General features: G+C 40.9%; 1 protein-coding gene across 2 annotated transcripts in view; it reads right to left on the reverse strand.

The window, feature by feature from the left end:
* The window catches only part of VPS13C (vacuolar protein sorting 13 homolog C), a 218,151-nt gene that overhangs the window by 176,097 nt on the left and 25,782 nt on the right, over positions 1-16,272 (reverse strand). For both annotated transcript variants that reach the window (XM_075208356.1, XM_075208355.1), the window contains exon 5: positions 14,918-15,019. In XM_075208356.1, coding sequence (XP_075064457.1) covers positions 14,918-15,019 — 102 coding nt within the window. The remainder of the gene's footprint in view (positions 1-14,917; positions 15,020-16,272) is intronic.

Raw genomic sequence — 16,272 nt, forward strand, 5'->3', positions numbered from 1 at the left:
TCTATGCCCCCCCCTCCCGCCCTCCACTTGTAGTTGAATTTAAAAAAAGCAGCCTGCGTAGACTGTAGAACTAGAAATTCGAATATACAAAGAAATGGACAAAGGCAGTTTGGTATTTGTCTGCATCAGATCCCCTCTCCACTAGGAGTAAAATAGAAAACTATTCAGCCGTTATATAATCTAGAATATAAATAGAAATGGAGAAAGGCAATTTGGTATCTGTCTGCATCATAATCATCAACATCCTCATTAGCGCCCTCGTCACCTCCATAAATCTCCCCCTCATCCTCTTCTATTTCCAAAGTGGCATCCTCAATTTGTGTATCACCGGCTACACTCGGGCTGTTCAGGTACACATCAGCAGAACTGCTGAAAGGGCCCTTCTTTATGGGTACACTAACAGAATGCTCACGATTAGACATCCCACTGTTGGATGGACTCTCCACAGGGATTGGTGTCATTTCTGAATAAGAGCAAACATTATCCTCTACTGCCTTACTATTATCTTGCAGCTCGGCTTTGACAGTAGTTGTGCACCAATTGTAGGCTCGGTAACTTTTTGGGATCTGCCACTAATATCCAAAGGTGAAGGCCTCATTCTCTCTTTGCTACTGCGTGTGTAGAATGGCATGTTGGCAATTTTTTTTTTTTTTTAATCGGCACTTAACTTTTGCTCAGTAACACTTCTTTTTCGCTTGTTTTGTTTTTTGGACTGATATCGAAACACTGTGTAGTTTGACATCGCCTTGCCCAGATGACGTACTGGGAACACTAACATCAGGCCTGGTGACAGAACCTGGTTGCTCATTCTGATCATATGTGGACTGTTTTGAATCCATTCTGAGCGCAAAGCACTTGTAGTGGTAAAAATTATTTGGTAAGATACTGCTGACAAATATGACTTTTGACAGTCAGAAATATTTATGCACAATTATGGGGGACACCACAAAAGCACTGGGGAGTGCCAAATATTACAAAAATAAAATAAACCTCTATCCTTCTCTCTTCTCTAGCGATTTTTGTTACAGCAATTGGAATAAGAATATTGTATTCTCTGTCCCTGCTCTAATCAGCCTGTGACTACACCCTGCTCTCTCCCTCTGTCAAATGGCGATGGATTGCTGTGGAGGCATGTATTTATAATCTTGAAGTATTGCGAGAACCGAGCCACGAGATCCGACGACGTCGCGATGACGTTCGGCCTTGATTTGGATTCGGAGCGGGCGGGAGAGTACCGAGCTACTCAGCTCGGTACTCGGATACCCAAAGTTCGGGTGGGTTCTGTTCTCGGGGAACCGGACCGGCCCATCTCTAACAGGAACATGTCTCACATAGCGGCACTGTACTATGTAGCAGCCGCGGCGCTGTCAAAGAAGCGTCCGCGGCGGTGCTTTATTGTATACAGCACCGCCGCGGACACTGTATGGTACAGTGCTGCCGAAACGGAGCTGCTGCCCCCCCAAAGAAAAAAAAAATCCTGTGTGCGCCCCTGACCTTTTTATATTGGTCTGTATTAATTAACAGCAATGAGCATGCATCTTTCACCCAAAATTGAAAGTTTAATTTCTAAAACCATGGAGGTAAATATATTGTTTAATGTTATTATGACATTCCACTGCAATCATGTTAAAAATTATTACATGCTCACACTATTGCAGAATGATGAAAGGAGTGAGAGAGCATGATGGATTTAGTTATGTACAAAAACTCGATTTATGTAATCTAGATTTGGTTTAACATTATACAGCCTTATATTAATGACAAACTGTCTTCACTTGCTCTTTAAATTGGATTCACTGTCTTGAATAAAGGAAAAAAATTATCTGAATCTGTGCCATCTTTTTACATCAAGAATGAAATAGCACCAGTGATACCACAGTGTACTTACTGGTTTGTTTTCCAAACTGTCCACACTGGACATATAGGTGTCCTGGTCGCTTTAGTATCCAGGAATACTGAAAGACACTACATTCCTCAGCAATAGATGGGTATGATCTGCCGATGCTGAACCCGACGACAGCCAGACTGTTAACACCAAAATGTCAACAGGTTCAGTGTGTCTACATGGTGAAAATGACATTTTGGAGTCAATGGTCTGTTTCTCTAAAGATTTGGCGTCAACAGATTAACTATATGGGATGTAGCCACTGTGCATGCAGCCTTAACACGGCCTTGGGATCTCTGGCACAGACAAACAGGATTACTCAGTGTCTTTGAGAGAAGGGAAAAGCTTGCCAAAATTAACATGAAAAATAAGCAGGGAAATCCATGAGGTGATATAATAAAGGAAATTATGTCTATGTCACCAAATGTAAATCTTTGGATAAGGATGTTATTCAAATTTGCATCAACTGACTGAAGGATTAAAAACAGTCCGTCAAAGCTAACACAAGCCTAATAGCCATAAGAGTTGGCACATCAATATATATGTACACACACTATTTATTTTAGACAGAGATAAATAAATATTCCAGGATAGATACAAGGTTGTCCTAATTACACGTAAAGATAGCATGTTTAGCACAGGATCGATTGCCAGAGCTTCCCCCAAAGAGCTAAATTAACATTTTTACAATGGGCTTTTATTTTCACCAATGTCTAACATTTATTTTTCATCCATGTAGAGGACACTGGAAACACTGGGGTATAAAGGCTGCACTGGAGCTTTCGGCACTTGAAATTTGAGTCTAAAAGTCCAATCTCCTTCCCCTCTATACCCCCTACTAGGATCTGGGCAGCCGGCTTTTTGGAAATCTATTTGATTACTTTTTTTTTTTTTCACAACGGTGGCATCCCCACCTCCACAACAACTCTGGGATTACTGCAGCAGTCTGAGGAGGTACAGGAGGGGATGACTTGTTCAATGTCACAGATAGGGACTGGGATCTCCTTGACTTCAGCACCATTGGGCACTGGACTTGCATTTCCAAATCCACTATGGGATTGGGCCCTGCAGTTGTGCTGTGGTATCTATTACTACCGCATGCACGCTCCCACTGATAGACATGCCCCCAGAGAGGACCTACTCACTGCCAGACCTTTACTATTTTTTTTATCAAAGCACCAAGGACAGACCCAGTTAGAACTGAACGAGAGAAAATATGCCCTCAATTTTTCTTAATAGTGTTTCCTACCCTGACAAATTACTGCAGTAATCCACCAAACTATGGTATGCTCTCTTGTGAGCATCATAGAGGACCAAAAGGTTATCCTTCCTGCGCAATTCACGGGTCTTATTGACATAGGTCCCCATGGCCCTGACAAAAGCAAGAGAGAGTAGAAAGCCCTCTTCTTATGAAGACCTATCACAATCTAAGGCCTCAAAATGTCCTAATTAGGGTGAAACTTTGAAATCACATGAGTTTACATGTTTAGTCCAAAGAACAGCCCTGTCTTCATGAAATATAAGATATGAAGATCTAAAGGACAGAGTCACCAGCTAAGAAACTCTCCTAACTGTGGAGATAACAAAAAAAAAAGGTCTTCCAGGTAAGGAACTCTAACTCCATCGAAACAAAGAGTTCGAAGGGAGGTTCTTATAAGGCTGCCAGCACCAGATTGAGATTCCAAGAGCTACTTGATAGGAGAAAAGGGTGCAGGCTAAACATGCCCTAATAAAGTCTGCACATCTAGAAAAGGTGCCAAATTTTTCAAAAAGATAACACAGGGTTGATACCTGAATAGTCAAGCTTCCAAAACAAGTCCTCCTGCAAAAACAGCAACTGAATTGAAGAGGTAGGAAATCACGATTCCTAGATGCAAGTGTTTGACACTCTGTGATGATTCCTGGCTGAAACAGGAAGACCTTAGTTGTAAGGATCATGGTTTCAACAGCCATGCTAATAATGCCAGCTCAACTAAACTTTGATAATGAAAAGGCCCTTGACTTAACTAGTCATGTCATGCAGGCAGACACCACAACAGTACATCTGCCATCCTAAGAATGTCCAAGTATCACTACCTTCACGGCCAGTCCGGTGCCACCACCTGGAGCATTGCTACTGGAAGGAACAGGTAAATCAGACAAAAATGTTTCAGGGTACATCCACCAACAGACCTTCGGATCCTTTGTCTTGGAGCAGAAGTGCTTTACTTTGTTGTTCAAAATGCTACTATTATAATCAACATTTATATAGTGCCATCAAAATCCTTAGCGTTTTACAATTGGAATCAAACGCAGTATTAAAACAATACTGGGCAATACATACAGACAGAGAGGTATGAAGGCCCTGCCCGCAAGCTTACAATATATGGGACAATGGGAGTTTGATACATGAGGGTAAGTGCTACATATTGACAATTACAAGAGTAAATGCACTATGATAATATCTTTCTGACCCCATCTGTCCCCAGTTTGCTGAAAGACATCCGGGAGAACAGACCAATCCCTGGGGTGAAGGGCCTGCGGAGGAAATCTGCTTACCAGTCTTCATCCCTAGGAATGACTATCGCCTCAATGGCTGGAGCATTCTACACTGACCTTTGCATGATCCTGTAGGTTTCCTTTGTGGCCAGGGTGCTTTTGGTGTCCATTTGATGATTAATATATGCCACTGCCAAGACTTTGCCTGACTGGATTCTTTCCATGCAAGAACTGGCAGCCTCTGACTTCTAACAGCTCTGAATTCTAGCACATTTATAGGGGTCCAAAGACCCTGGTGGCAGCACTGAAGAGTGACAGCCCCCCAGCCCTAAAGGCTGGCATTCATTGTCATCTGTGTCCAATCCCAAATGGCAAAGGGGCGACCCCTTTTATGGTGGTCTCTCCTCAGCTACCAGAGGAGTAACTGACGTACCTGTGGAGACATTCTGATTAAATGGCTGGTCAGAGGATGGAGAGACTTGTTCCATTTCGAAATTCGTTCAATCCGGAACTCTCAAGTGGAACTGGTCAAGTTGCACAGTTTGAAGTTTGAGACGATATTTCCCAAAACCTTTATGCAAAAATTAACAGATGCCAGTCCCTGTAGGAAGAGCATCCTGTCCTCTGGCAATAACCCTATCTGCTGACAGGTGCCGAACAGCAGCCCCAGGAAGACCATCTACTAGGAATATGCCAGGTTGAATTTTTTGTAGTTGATTTTCTCCATAAAATGAGCCTGCAGCAAGGTCAGGAAGCCCACAATGATCAGAGGATTGTCCAAATAAGGAATGACAGTCACCCCTCTGGAACTCAAAACAGCAGCCATCACAGCCATGATCTTTGTAAAACACATACAGTGCCATTACCAGACCAAAAAGTAGAAGTAAACGGCAAAAGATAAGGTACTGGTGCCCCTCCCAGCAACAAGCAAGTACACATCCTTGATATTCACGGACACTATGAACTCATCCGGTTAGGTGCTATTAATTACAAGCCTCAAGAACTCATCTTAAATCAGTATGTTTGGGAATTTCAAATTCAATGTAGGTCGAATTAATCCATCTGGCTTTTGGACCAAGAAAAGATGAGTACAAACTCAAATCTTTCTACTGTTCAGGGTAGTTGTCCCAGAACAGCAGAATATCTTTCCATACAGCAGAACGCTTTATTTGGTCTCAGGAACGCTGGTGCTTGGGAGCTGGACACACCTGCACAAGCCTGTTTTCATCAATATGGACTTTCATGTGAAGCGGAGGTTTGTCCTCTGGAGGTATGACTCCTCGCTTTCCCTGAGAAATAAAAGGAGTGAAACCTAGGTACCTTAGGTCTGAGGCATTAACTGGTAGAAAGGAACTCTTTCCTTCTGTGGCCAGGGACCAGACACTGGTCCTCTGTCTCACATGCCATTAATAGTGCATCTCCTCAGATTGGCCACAAGGCAATATGGTATAGCACTTTAAGCAGGTAAAAACTGTTCCTGCTGTCCCACCTCCAAGCTTAGCCCAGGACATAATTTCCCTCCCAAATGAGGGACAGAGGACAGCTGCAGTGCCCAATCCCAAAATGGATGTCAAGTGCCCAATGGAGCTGGATTCTGATCACCAGAAGCGACAGTAAATGGATCACACCTAAAGACATATCTTTCTGTGGAAACATGCGGGCCGCAAGAGTATGTACTTTGCCCTCTAAATCCTCAGTCTGCTGCAGGCATGTCACAGATTACCAAGCAATTGAAATGAAAGAAAAATAGAAAAATAATAAAATAAGTTTTCAAAAATCTGGTTGCCCGGGTCCTAACAGGGTGTAAAGAGGGGTAAAGAGATTAGACTTTTGGACTCAAATTTCAAGTGCCGAAGCTCCAGAGCAGCCTTTACATCCCAGTGTTTCCAGTGTCCCCTACATGGATGAAACAGTCCAAACGGCTCACTGAGAGGCTGCGCCCTACAGGTGATAGGTGACCCATCACCTGCGACATCCCTGGCGCTGGTCCTATTGTACTCCTGTGTCGCACCACACTGGGACCGCTCCTCCGTGTCCTCCTCCTCTGCCTCCTCCCACTTCAAATGTAGACAACTTGCTGCGCTGCTCAAATCTGTCGAACTTCATGACGCTTGGCTATACTCCCATCTTACAAGTAGGCAGTTTGCCCACTTCTTCGCTACCCATAACTTGCACACTCTTATTGATCTAATCTTCGTTGACTGCCTCACCACACAAAACCTCATTGATGCCAACATTTCCCTGGTTACATGGTCGGATCATGCTGTGGTATTTCTTGAGATTGTTCTCCCCCGACCCTCACCTCCAAAATGGTGCCTAGACAACACCCTCCTATTGAAACCTGACAGGGTGTCCTCTATCTCAGATTCAAACAAGGCATTTGTTTTGCTAAACTGCACCTCTGACATCCCCCCACTCTCCTCTGGGAGGCCCATAGGGCCACCATACATGGTACATTCATTGGCTTGTCAGCTGCCAGATGCAAAGCCGAACTCACATGCATTGCTGAGACACAGCTCACATCTCTCAAGGCCTTGCATCAGCGGCTCCCAAAACACAAATCCCGTCTCAAACTAATTTCCCTTTGCAGTCAATTATACTAACTCCTCTCTAAAAAGGCAGCCAAAATCCTCCAGTGGCTTCATCAAAAATTCTATGAAAGGGGAGACCAGGCAGATAGGCTCTTCGCCTAGAAACTGAAGGACAAACACACTCGCAATCCTATTTCATCCATTAAGACCCCCTCTGGAAACCTTATATACACAATTCTAAATGTATAGCCGACACCTTTAAAGATTTCTACTGCACTCTTTATAATCTTGCGCCCCGTATCGCTACTTTTTAAGTTTTACAATGTGAGATCTCAGAAGTTTTGTCTTACATCCACCTTCCCAAAGGTACCTTGACACAATCTTGCTTTCTGAACAAACCAGGTCAGAAGAAATTGGTCACACTATTTAAATAATTGAGAAATGCTTTGGCCCCCAGATCCAACGGCTTCACCATTATTTATTACAAAAAACATTTGCGAATTCCCTCATGCCCATGCTTCTAGAGCTCTATAATTCCATACTCTTAGGCTCCAAATTCGATTCAGCCAGCACCCGCAGACATTGTGATGATCATTAAGCCCAGCCAGGACTCCCAGTACTTTGGTAATTATAGGCCCTTCTCTTTATTAAATGTGGACCTCAAATTGTTTGTGAAACTCCTTGCCAATCAATCCCCTAAATAGTGTTATTACCTCACTGGTACATCCGGAACTGGTGGGTTTTATCCCTTGCAACCAGGCCTTGGATAACACTAGGCACACCATTGACTTGACCTACATTTCCAATTTGCACTGCAAACCCACTCTGCTCTTGGCTTTTGGATGTGGAGAAAGTGTACGAAAGAGTGGGCTGGCCATAAATGTGGCAAAATCTTGCAGCCATAGGGAGGCAATTTTCTGCGAGGTGTAGCATCCCTAAATTTTAATACCACTCCATCCGTTCTGGCCAATGGTTTTCAATCCCCTTCCTTTGAGATTAGAATATGGCACTCGCCAGGATTGTCGGCTTTATCCTCATCTTCGCGCTCATGAACAAACCACTCGCTCACAAAATAAGACTCGACCCTGATGTCTCAGAAATACACTTCGGCCCCTTGGAACAAACTTTTTTTGGTACACGGGTGATATTCTCCTGTCCTTTATCAACCCAATCAACGGCCTTACCTTCTTTCCCAATACAAAGATCAACTCCTCCAAATCAGAAATTCTAGACCTCGACATCCCTCCTGCACTGCTGCAATGCTAAAAGTGTAGCTTTGGCTACAGATGGCTGCCCCACAAATTTAGGGGTCTATCTCACTCACTCCTATGACCAACTGTATGCTGCTAACTAATCTCCTCTCTCGGCTGCAACTAAAGCTGACCTTCTTAAATGGGATAATCTTATGATTTCCTGGACGGATAAAATTCCTGTCAAAGATGAATGTTCTCGCCCCTTTAAAGTTCCATTAAACTCCTTCAACAGCTGTCCACTAAGTTTGTTTGGTCAGCCAGAAAACACCTGTATGAACATCCTCCACAAACCCATTCAGGAGGGAGTGCTCAGAATCACCCAGTTTTTTAAATATTATCGGGCCACTCACCTCACACACTGTACTCTCCATCACTCGCCTCCGGGCTGCAAGGTCTGGGTTGACATCGAAGTTGCTCTCTCAAACACCCACTTCCCTGCCTCGCTCATATGGCTAAAATCTCAACACAGGCCCCCCTCCTCACAGCTCCCCCTAACATTCTTGCTCACGAGTTGATCCCACCCTGACGTCTTATGACTTAGCACCCAATGCCCGACGTATGACTCCTCTGTGGAACAATACTCCCTTTCCCCCTGGCTTACACCCCACTCAGTTTCCACTCTGGACGCATCAAGACATTAAATGTCTTACTGATTTAGCCCCCTTTCAATTGTTGTCCTCGTTTGCTGATATCCAGACACAACACACCATTCAGTCATCCTGTTTCTTCCAATATCTCCAACTCTGCCACCTGCATGACACTGTCAGGCGTTGACGTCCATCGGACCGGCCCATTGGTGTAATTTTGTTCCCTCTATTCACTGCTTAATTTCCAATATCACTCAATTCCCTCTGCTTCTCTCTCGCACTCCTTACTACCCTGTCCCCTTCCTGGTGTCCCTACACACACTTAAAAATTCATTACACACAATCTTAGTGCCGTGAAATGCCAAATTGCGCTCTTTATGAAAAACACAGAGCCGCCTCCACTACCCTCTATTATTAATCGCATCTGCCAGCTTTACCATATGTACCTGCGTTTGGAGTCCCTGGACTGAGTATCTAAGACCATCGGCTCTTCCTCATACTCTCTGCCCACCTTACTTCATCAATCTGCTCAATTAATCTCTATAGTTAATAGTGACTTCACCCCCTCTCTTCCCTTTCTTACCTCTATCTCCTCTCTTTCCATTCATTCCCACATTTCTATATTGCCTATGTGGGCTACATTCAGGACACTGCATATTTTTTGCCTACATCAATGTATCCTGTTATTCCATTTATGTCTGTAAAACCGAATAAAAATGTTTAGTCAAAGAGAAACCAAATAGACCTTTAAAAAGTGTAACCATTGCCATGTATTAAGTTCCATTAAGGTTTTTAACACTAAGGGACATATTCAATTGTCCGGGTTACTCGCAAAAGTAACGCGGAGTTGAAAGCATTACCGTTATTACGGTAATTCTAACCTGGATTTCAGCTTGCTGCGAGCAGAAAGCCGGCGTTAAAGGTACCATAATAACGGTAATTACGCCCACTATTACCGTAATAACGCTAATAGTGCGCAAGCCGCGTTACTTTTGTCAGTAACGCGAACAACTGAATATGCCCCTAAGAGTCAATTAAGACCCTTAAGTGCAAAACCGTGGGCACAAAGCACAAATGCTGTTTTACGATACCGCACACCTAATTTTTTTTTTCATTTATTTTTTTACACCATTACATGGAAGGAGGTCAAGTTATGCACCCATAGGCAAAAATGAGATATGGTTTTGCAGGACATGGTTATTTAAATTACATTGATAAGGTGAAGGAGCATTTAATAGGTATTTTTTCTTTACCATGAAGGAGCAAATCACTTTTCTCCTCACAAAAATCTTTTTAGACTGCATCAGAGGTACTTTAAATGGTATGCCTTCTGGAAAGCTCATTTCGATCAATGTAAGAATATTCAAAACACAGAAAACTGCAACATGTAATAGAGAGAGTTCCAATATCCCTATAATCTTATGAAAAAGTCATAAATTAGCTAAGGAAATCTGCATTTAGTTTAAATGAATTGATAAATTAATGAAGGTTTGCCTAAAGTGACAATAGGACAGACTTTGAAGTAATGTTTCAAACATAAGTTTTTTTTATAGTTTGACCTGCAAAAGGTCACATAAGGCTTGTTTACAGGGGTAGACCCAAAATCTGAAAACACAAACTCTTTCTTATATACTGTCAAGTAAGATTTAAATACAAAATTGAGAAACAAGTCTTAGTGTATTAAGCAAAATGGGAAAAGGTTGGACTAGATCATCACAAAAACCATGCTGAAAATTCATTATCTTCCTCTTTAGTGCCATAGGAAGTGGGTAATTCTCTTACAAGGTATACAGCTCACACTCCAGTGCACCATCCACCACTACTGCACAAGCGGTAAGAATTGTTGTCTGTTATATTTTTATTACCAAGAGTATTTATTTACCAAAGTGTTACTAGAGGTCGCTATGCTCTAATCATTTGATTAGAGCATGATTGTCATTTTTTTTTTAAACAGTAATCAGTAGAGAGCGGATGTTCAATGCATAACATATGTTGTTACCAAGACATACGCTTTGCAGCAGAGGTATTTTTTAATTAGGCTATATTGTTTGCTCTGCATGTTTAAGTTCCGGGTGTGGTTATGGTATTTAAATCTCTTATCTTTTGTACACATCTTCCGAAATGTCGTGTGCCTGTCTGTAGTATAATTATTTGGTCACAATTGTCTCCAATATGTATTTTACTATTGCTGCTTGCAAAGTCGTAGCATTCAGTTGACATTTTATCAAATACTACATCATGACCACAACCCAAATGTTCTAATGAGAATAAAATCCTTTCTAGTCTGGAAGAAAATTACACAGCATAGCCAATAAAAGCTATCCACTTTAATTTGGGAGATAATTTTAACTTTAAATTACGTATTTGGAAAACTAAACTGTTGGCCCTTGTCACAAAGTAAACCAAAGGAACAATCAAACATATACCTTTTTTATTCCTTAAATCAGCTTTATTTGGGTCCATTTCAATATGTAGTGCTTTCCCATTTATTAATTAATATAGCCCAGTAAGCATTGTGCAACTTCTCATGTTAACATGGCCACTGGGTGGCACGGTTCTAAATAAGTCTATACACTATTAAAATTTACACAAGTAACATAGTAACATAGTTGATGAGGTTGAAAAAAAAGACACCAGTCCATCAAGTTCAACCTATTTTGGATCTCCTGCGATCCTGCACTTATATTTGAAATTAATCAAGAGTAAGCAACCGCCAATCTGTTTCAATTGTGAAAATCCCCCCAGACTCAATATTGCAGTCCTATTTTTACTCTATATCCACTACTATCCTTCATTTGAATTAACGGTCGTATCCCTGGATACACCTTTACGCTAAAAATTTGTCTAACCCTTTCTTAAACATATCTATTGAGTCTGCCATCACAACCTGCCCTGGCAATGAATTCCATATCTTGACTGCCCTTACTGTAAAGAACCCCTTCATTTGCTGGTTGTGAACTTTCCTCTCCTCTAACCTTAGGGGATGACCACGTGTCCTGTGTATGGTCCTTGGGGTAAAAAGTTCCCATGAAAGCTCTCTGTATTGACCCCTAATGTATTTGTACATAGTAATCATATCTCCCCTTAGAGGCCTCTTTTCTAAAGTAAACATGCCTAAACTGGCTAACCTTTCCTCATAACTTAATGACTCCATACCCTTTATCAATTTTGTCACCCTTCTCTGAACCCTTTCTAGTTCCAAATTATCTTTTTCATAGAGTGGTGCCCAGAACTGTACTGCATATTCAAGATGAGGTCTTATCAATGATTTATAAAGTGGCAAAATTACACTGTCTTCCCTTGCATCTATGCCCCTTTCTATGCATGCCAATACTTTGTTTGCCCTTGCAGCTGCTGCTTGACATTGAGCACTATTGCTAAGTCTACTGTCTACGAGCACTCCCAAATCCTTTTCCATTATAGAGTCTCCTAAATTAATTCCATTTAATTTATAGATTGCGTTCTTGTTTTTGATCCCTAAATGCATAACCTTACATTTATCTGTGTTAAACCTCATATTCCATTTGGCCGCCCAATCCTCCAGTTTATTTAAGTCCCTCTGTAGAGAAGCTACATCTTGCTCTGATTTTATTACCTCACAGAGTTTAGTGTCATCTGCAAAAATAGAAACTTTACTCTCTAAACAATTATCAAGGTCATTAATAAATATATTAAAAAGTAGTGGCCCCAGCACGGAACCTTGAGGTACTCCACTTAAGACTTTTGACCAATTAGAAAATGTTCCATTTATCACAACTCTCTGTTCCCTATTCTCTAACCAGTTTTCGATCCAAGTACAAATTTTGATTCCTAGACCCAGTTCCCTTATTTTGTAAACCAACCTCTTGTGTGGCACTGTATATCAAAGGCCTTTGCAAAATCTAAGTAGACCACATCTACTGTCCTGCCCTGGTCTAAGTTCCCACTAACTTCCTCATAGAAACTGATTAGATTAGTTTGACATGACCTATCCCTCACAAATCCATGTTGATTCCCACGAATAATTTTATTGCGTACCAAGTAATCCCGAATACTGTCCCTTAAAATACCTTCCAGTAGTTTCCCCACTATTGATGTCAGGCTTACAGGTCTATAATTCTCTGGTTGTGATCTCGTCCCCTTTTTTAACAACGGCACCACATCTGCTATTCGCCAATCCCTTGGTACTGAGCCTGATGAGATTGAAGCTTTGAAAATTAAGAAGAGCGGTCTAGCTATTTCTGAGTTTAACTCCATAAGGACCCTTGGGTGTATGCCATCTGGACCTGGAGCTTTATTTATCTTAATATTCTTCAGTCGCCTTTGGACTTCTTCCTCTGACAACCAAGTATTAATAAATGGCATGGTTTCATTTCCATTTTTATGTATTACTCCTGCCATTTGTTCCTCTCTGGTAAATACTGAAGAAAAGAAAGTGTTTAATACCTCTGCTTTTTCCTTAGTATCATTTATCAATTCACCCATCTCACTTCTTAGGGGTCCTATATTATCTTTTTTAATCCTTTTTACATTTATATACTTAAAAAACTTTTTGGGGTTTGTCTTACTTTCTTTTGCAACGTGCCTTTCATTTTCTAATTTAGCCAATCTAATTTCCTTTTTGCATGTTTTATTACATCCCTTGTACCTACGGAAGGACTCCTCTGACCCTTCAGACTTAAACAATTTAAATGCACGCTTCTTCCTTTGCATTTCTTCCCTTACCTTTTTATTTAGCCACATTGGTTTAGACGTAATTCTTTTACATTTATTTCCCATAGGAATGAACTTATACGTGTATGTTTCCAACAACATTTTAAAGACAGCACACTTTTCTTCAGTATTTTTTCCTTCAAAGGCTTTGTTGTCCCAGTCTATGCTCTTTAAACTTTAGAAAGGCAAATTTTAATATGCTAAAGGAGTCTATAAAGTCCTAGTTGATCCCTTATACCGTTGCTTCTGGAAACAAATTTCAAATGAGACCATATTATGATCACTGTTTCCCAAGTGCTCCTTTACTTGAATATTTGATATTACGTCTACATTGTTTGTTATTACTAGGTCCAGTATAGTCCAGTTCCTAGTTGGTTCCTCTACTAATTGGGACATGTAATGGTCTTTTAGTGTGCTCAGAAACCTATTTCCCCTAGCTGTACCGCAGGTCTCAGTACTCCAATCAATGTCCGGATAATTAAAATTTGACCTAGTTGTGTAGCCTTTTCAATTTTCTGTAGAAGTTGGGCTTCCTCAATCGTACTAATATCTGGCGGTTTATAGCATATCCTTATCAGCAACTTCTCTGAACTTTTTCCTCCGCTGGATATTTCCACCTACAATGCCTCTATATTATCACCAATATTCTCGTATATAACTTCCTGAATACTGTGTTTTAATTCTGGCTTAATATAAAGACATACTCCTCTTCCCCTTTTATTTACCCTATCCCTCCTGAAGAGAGAATAGCCTTCCAAGTTGACTGCCCAGTCATGTGTATCATCCCACCAGGTCTTCGCAATACCTATAATATCATACTGCTCAATCATTGCTACTAGTTCTAACTCCCCCATTTTACCTGTCAGGAATGAATAAGGTTGCTCTCACTTTAACTAGCGAATAAGAAAATAAATATGATTTTGGTGCAGGACTAACTCACAATTTCCTATTTTCTAAAACACTTAGAGAAGAAAAAAGTTAAATTAACAATAATATATTGAATATTATATTTCCCTTTAAAAGGGAGACAAAAGCTATTTTTCTAATTACAAAAATAATTTGATCACAAATGAAATGACACTTCTAATGAATGGAAATTCAAATGAAGTATATTATAAAGCATTAAAGCTATACGCACCAGACTTTATGTTACTATACACAAAACTCTGCAAGTCGCAGCAGTCTCCAAGAACTTCTTCATCCAGTTGCAAGCAATAAGCAACAGAAAATAAAATACTTGATAAAGATTTCTTTGTGATCCAATAGATCATCATGGTATGATGACATTTAGAGGCAGATTCAATTCCCTAAATATCCGCATGATGTGCTTCTAAAAAGTTTGCGAGATACCTCGCAAGGATATTTTTTTTACTGAAGTAATGCCAATTTCTGTACACACGCCATAAAGAAGCTTGTTCTTGGTAACATTGTGGACAATTGAATCTGCCCCTTAGACATGCAAACATGTGTCTTAGAGTAATACCAATCTACCTTTCTCAGCTGCTTTCTGCATGGCCTCTTCAATTCGGTGTAGCTCCCGCTGCTTTGTCTCTTGAAGATTTCTTTCCTCTTTCTCTGCATCATATTTTATACCTGTGATGAGTGACACATTAAAGAGATCAAACTTCAATTATAATCGTATAAATTGAAATCAACAACCAGGTAAGAAGAATTATTTGAATATTGAAGTAGCCCAGAATCAAGTGCTTGTTGATATCTGGTATTGGCAAAAATGGTACTACTGAACTTAATGGGTTGTATGGGGAAGGGTGTGTGTGGGGGGGGGGGGGGGGGGTCAAGGAAAAGGGTAGTTGATGCAAGAGCCAGGACCCCCAGCATCCACAGATTTATTATGGGGGAATAAAAGCACTTGTATTGTTAACTGTAAAACCAAACACTTGACTAAAGAAAGGGATCTGAAAAGTCTTGGGAGGGGCCTCATTGGGCAGAAGGACTGTTTTAGATGAAACAATCGCACGAAATTTGGATAAATTTGTGAGATTTGTTATTTAAAGTGTACAGATTTTCTCCATGATTGCCAAGTACTACATTTCACTGAGCAGCTGCTGCCGGGAAAGGGGGTGGGGGGTGGATGGGGATTTGGGGGTCTGGACATTTGCAGTGCTTTGCAATCGAGCAACTTGAGTATTTGCATAAAACAAAGTTGATCAGATTGTTTATATAGTCCCACCAGAGGAAAGCCAAGAAGGATAGGCATTTAGAGATTGAGAACTTCGTAGTATTGCTGATGAGATTACACTATCCCAAAACTGAGCAATTTTGGAGCCGAACCATCAGATGTGGACAAAAGAGTATGTCTTTTCAGCATTGTTCAGATGCAGTACCATAGATCCCTTTTAACTTTGTGTGAATCTGGTACAACAGATAACATACTTTTTGAATAGGGAATAAAATTGAGGAATTCAAGACGCTTTACCTCATAGTGGTCCAGGTATCCTCCTCTGGTGGACCCACCACCCATTGTCCATAAATAAAATTAAAAATAAAACCACTTCACAAGACCTATTTTCCCCCGAAGTGTTGGCTCTTATACAAACCCACAACTTCTATAGTGTGGTTTTCCATTATGCGTGCCATATACCTGGTTTGCATAAAATGTATGTTGAAGTAGTATAATTGGATGAACGAAAGTATATTGGTTTAATATTGTTTTGCCATGTAATTGCGATCCGTACGCTACGCAACACGTGGCGTGGTGCGATCGCACGGTAAAATACGCACGCACACACTCGCATTACAACATTTAGTTATCTATATAATTCGTATTCATATTGGTACCGTTACACTGTAATTTATGAGCAGATAGTATTTGGTTTATTATTAGT

This window comes from Mixophyes fleayi, chromosome 4 (assembly GCF_038048845.1).
Source record: "Mixophyes fleayi isolate aMixFle1 chromosome 4, aMixFle1.hap1, whole genome shotgun sequence".
NCBI classification, from domain to species: domain Eukaryota; kingdom Metazoa; phylum Chordata; class Amphibia; order Anura; family Limnodynastidae; genus Mixophyes; species Mixophyes fleayi.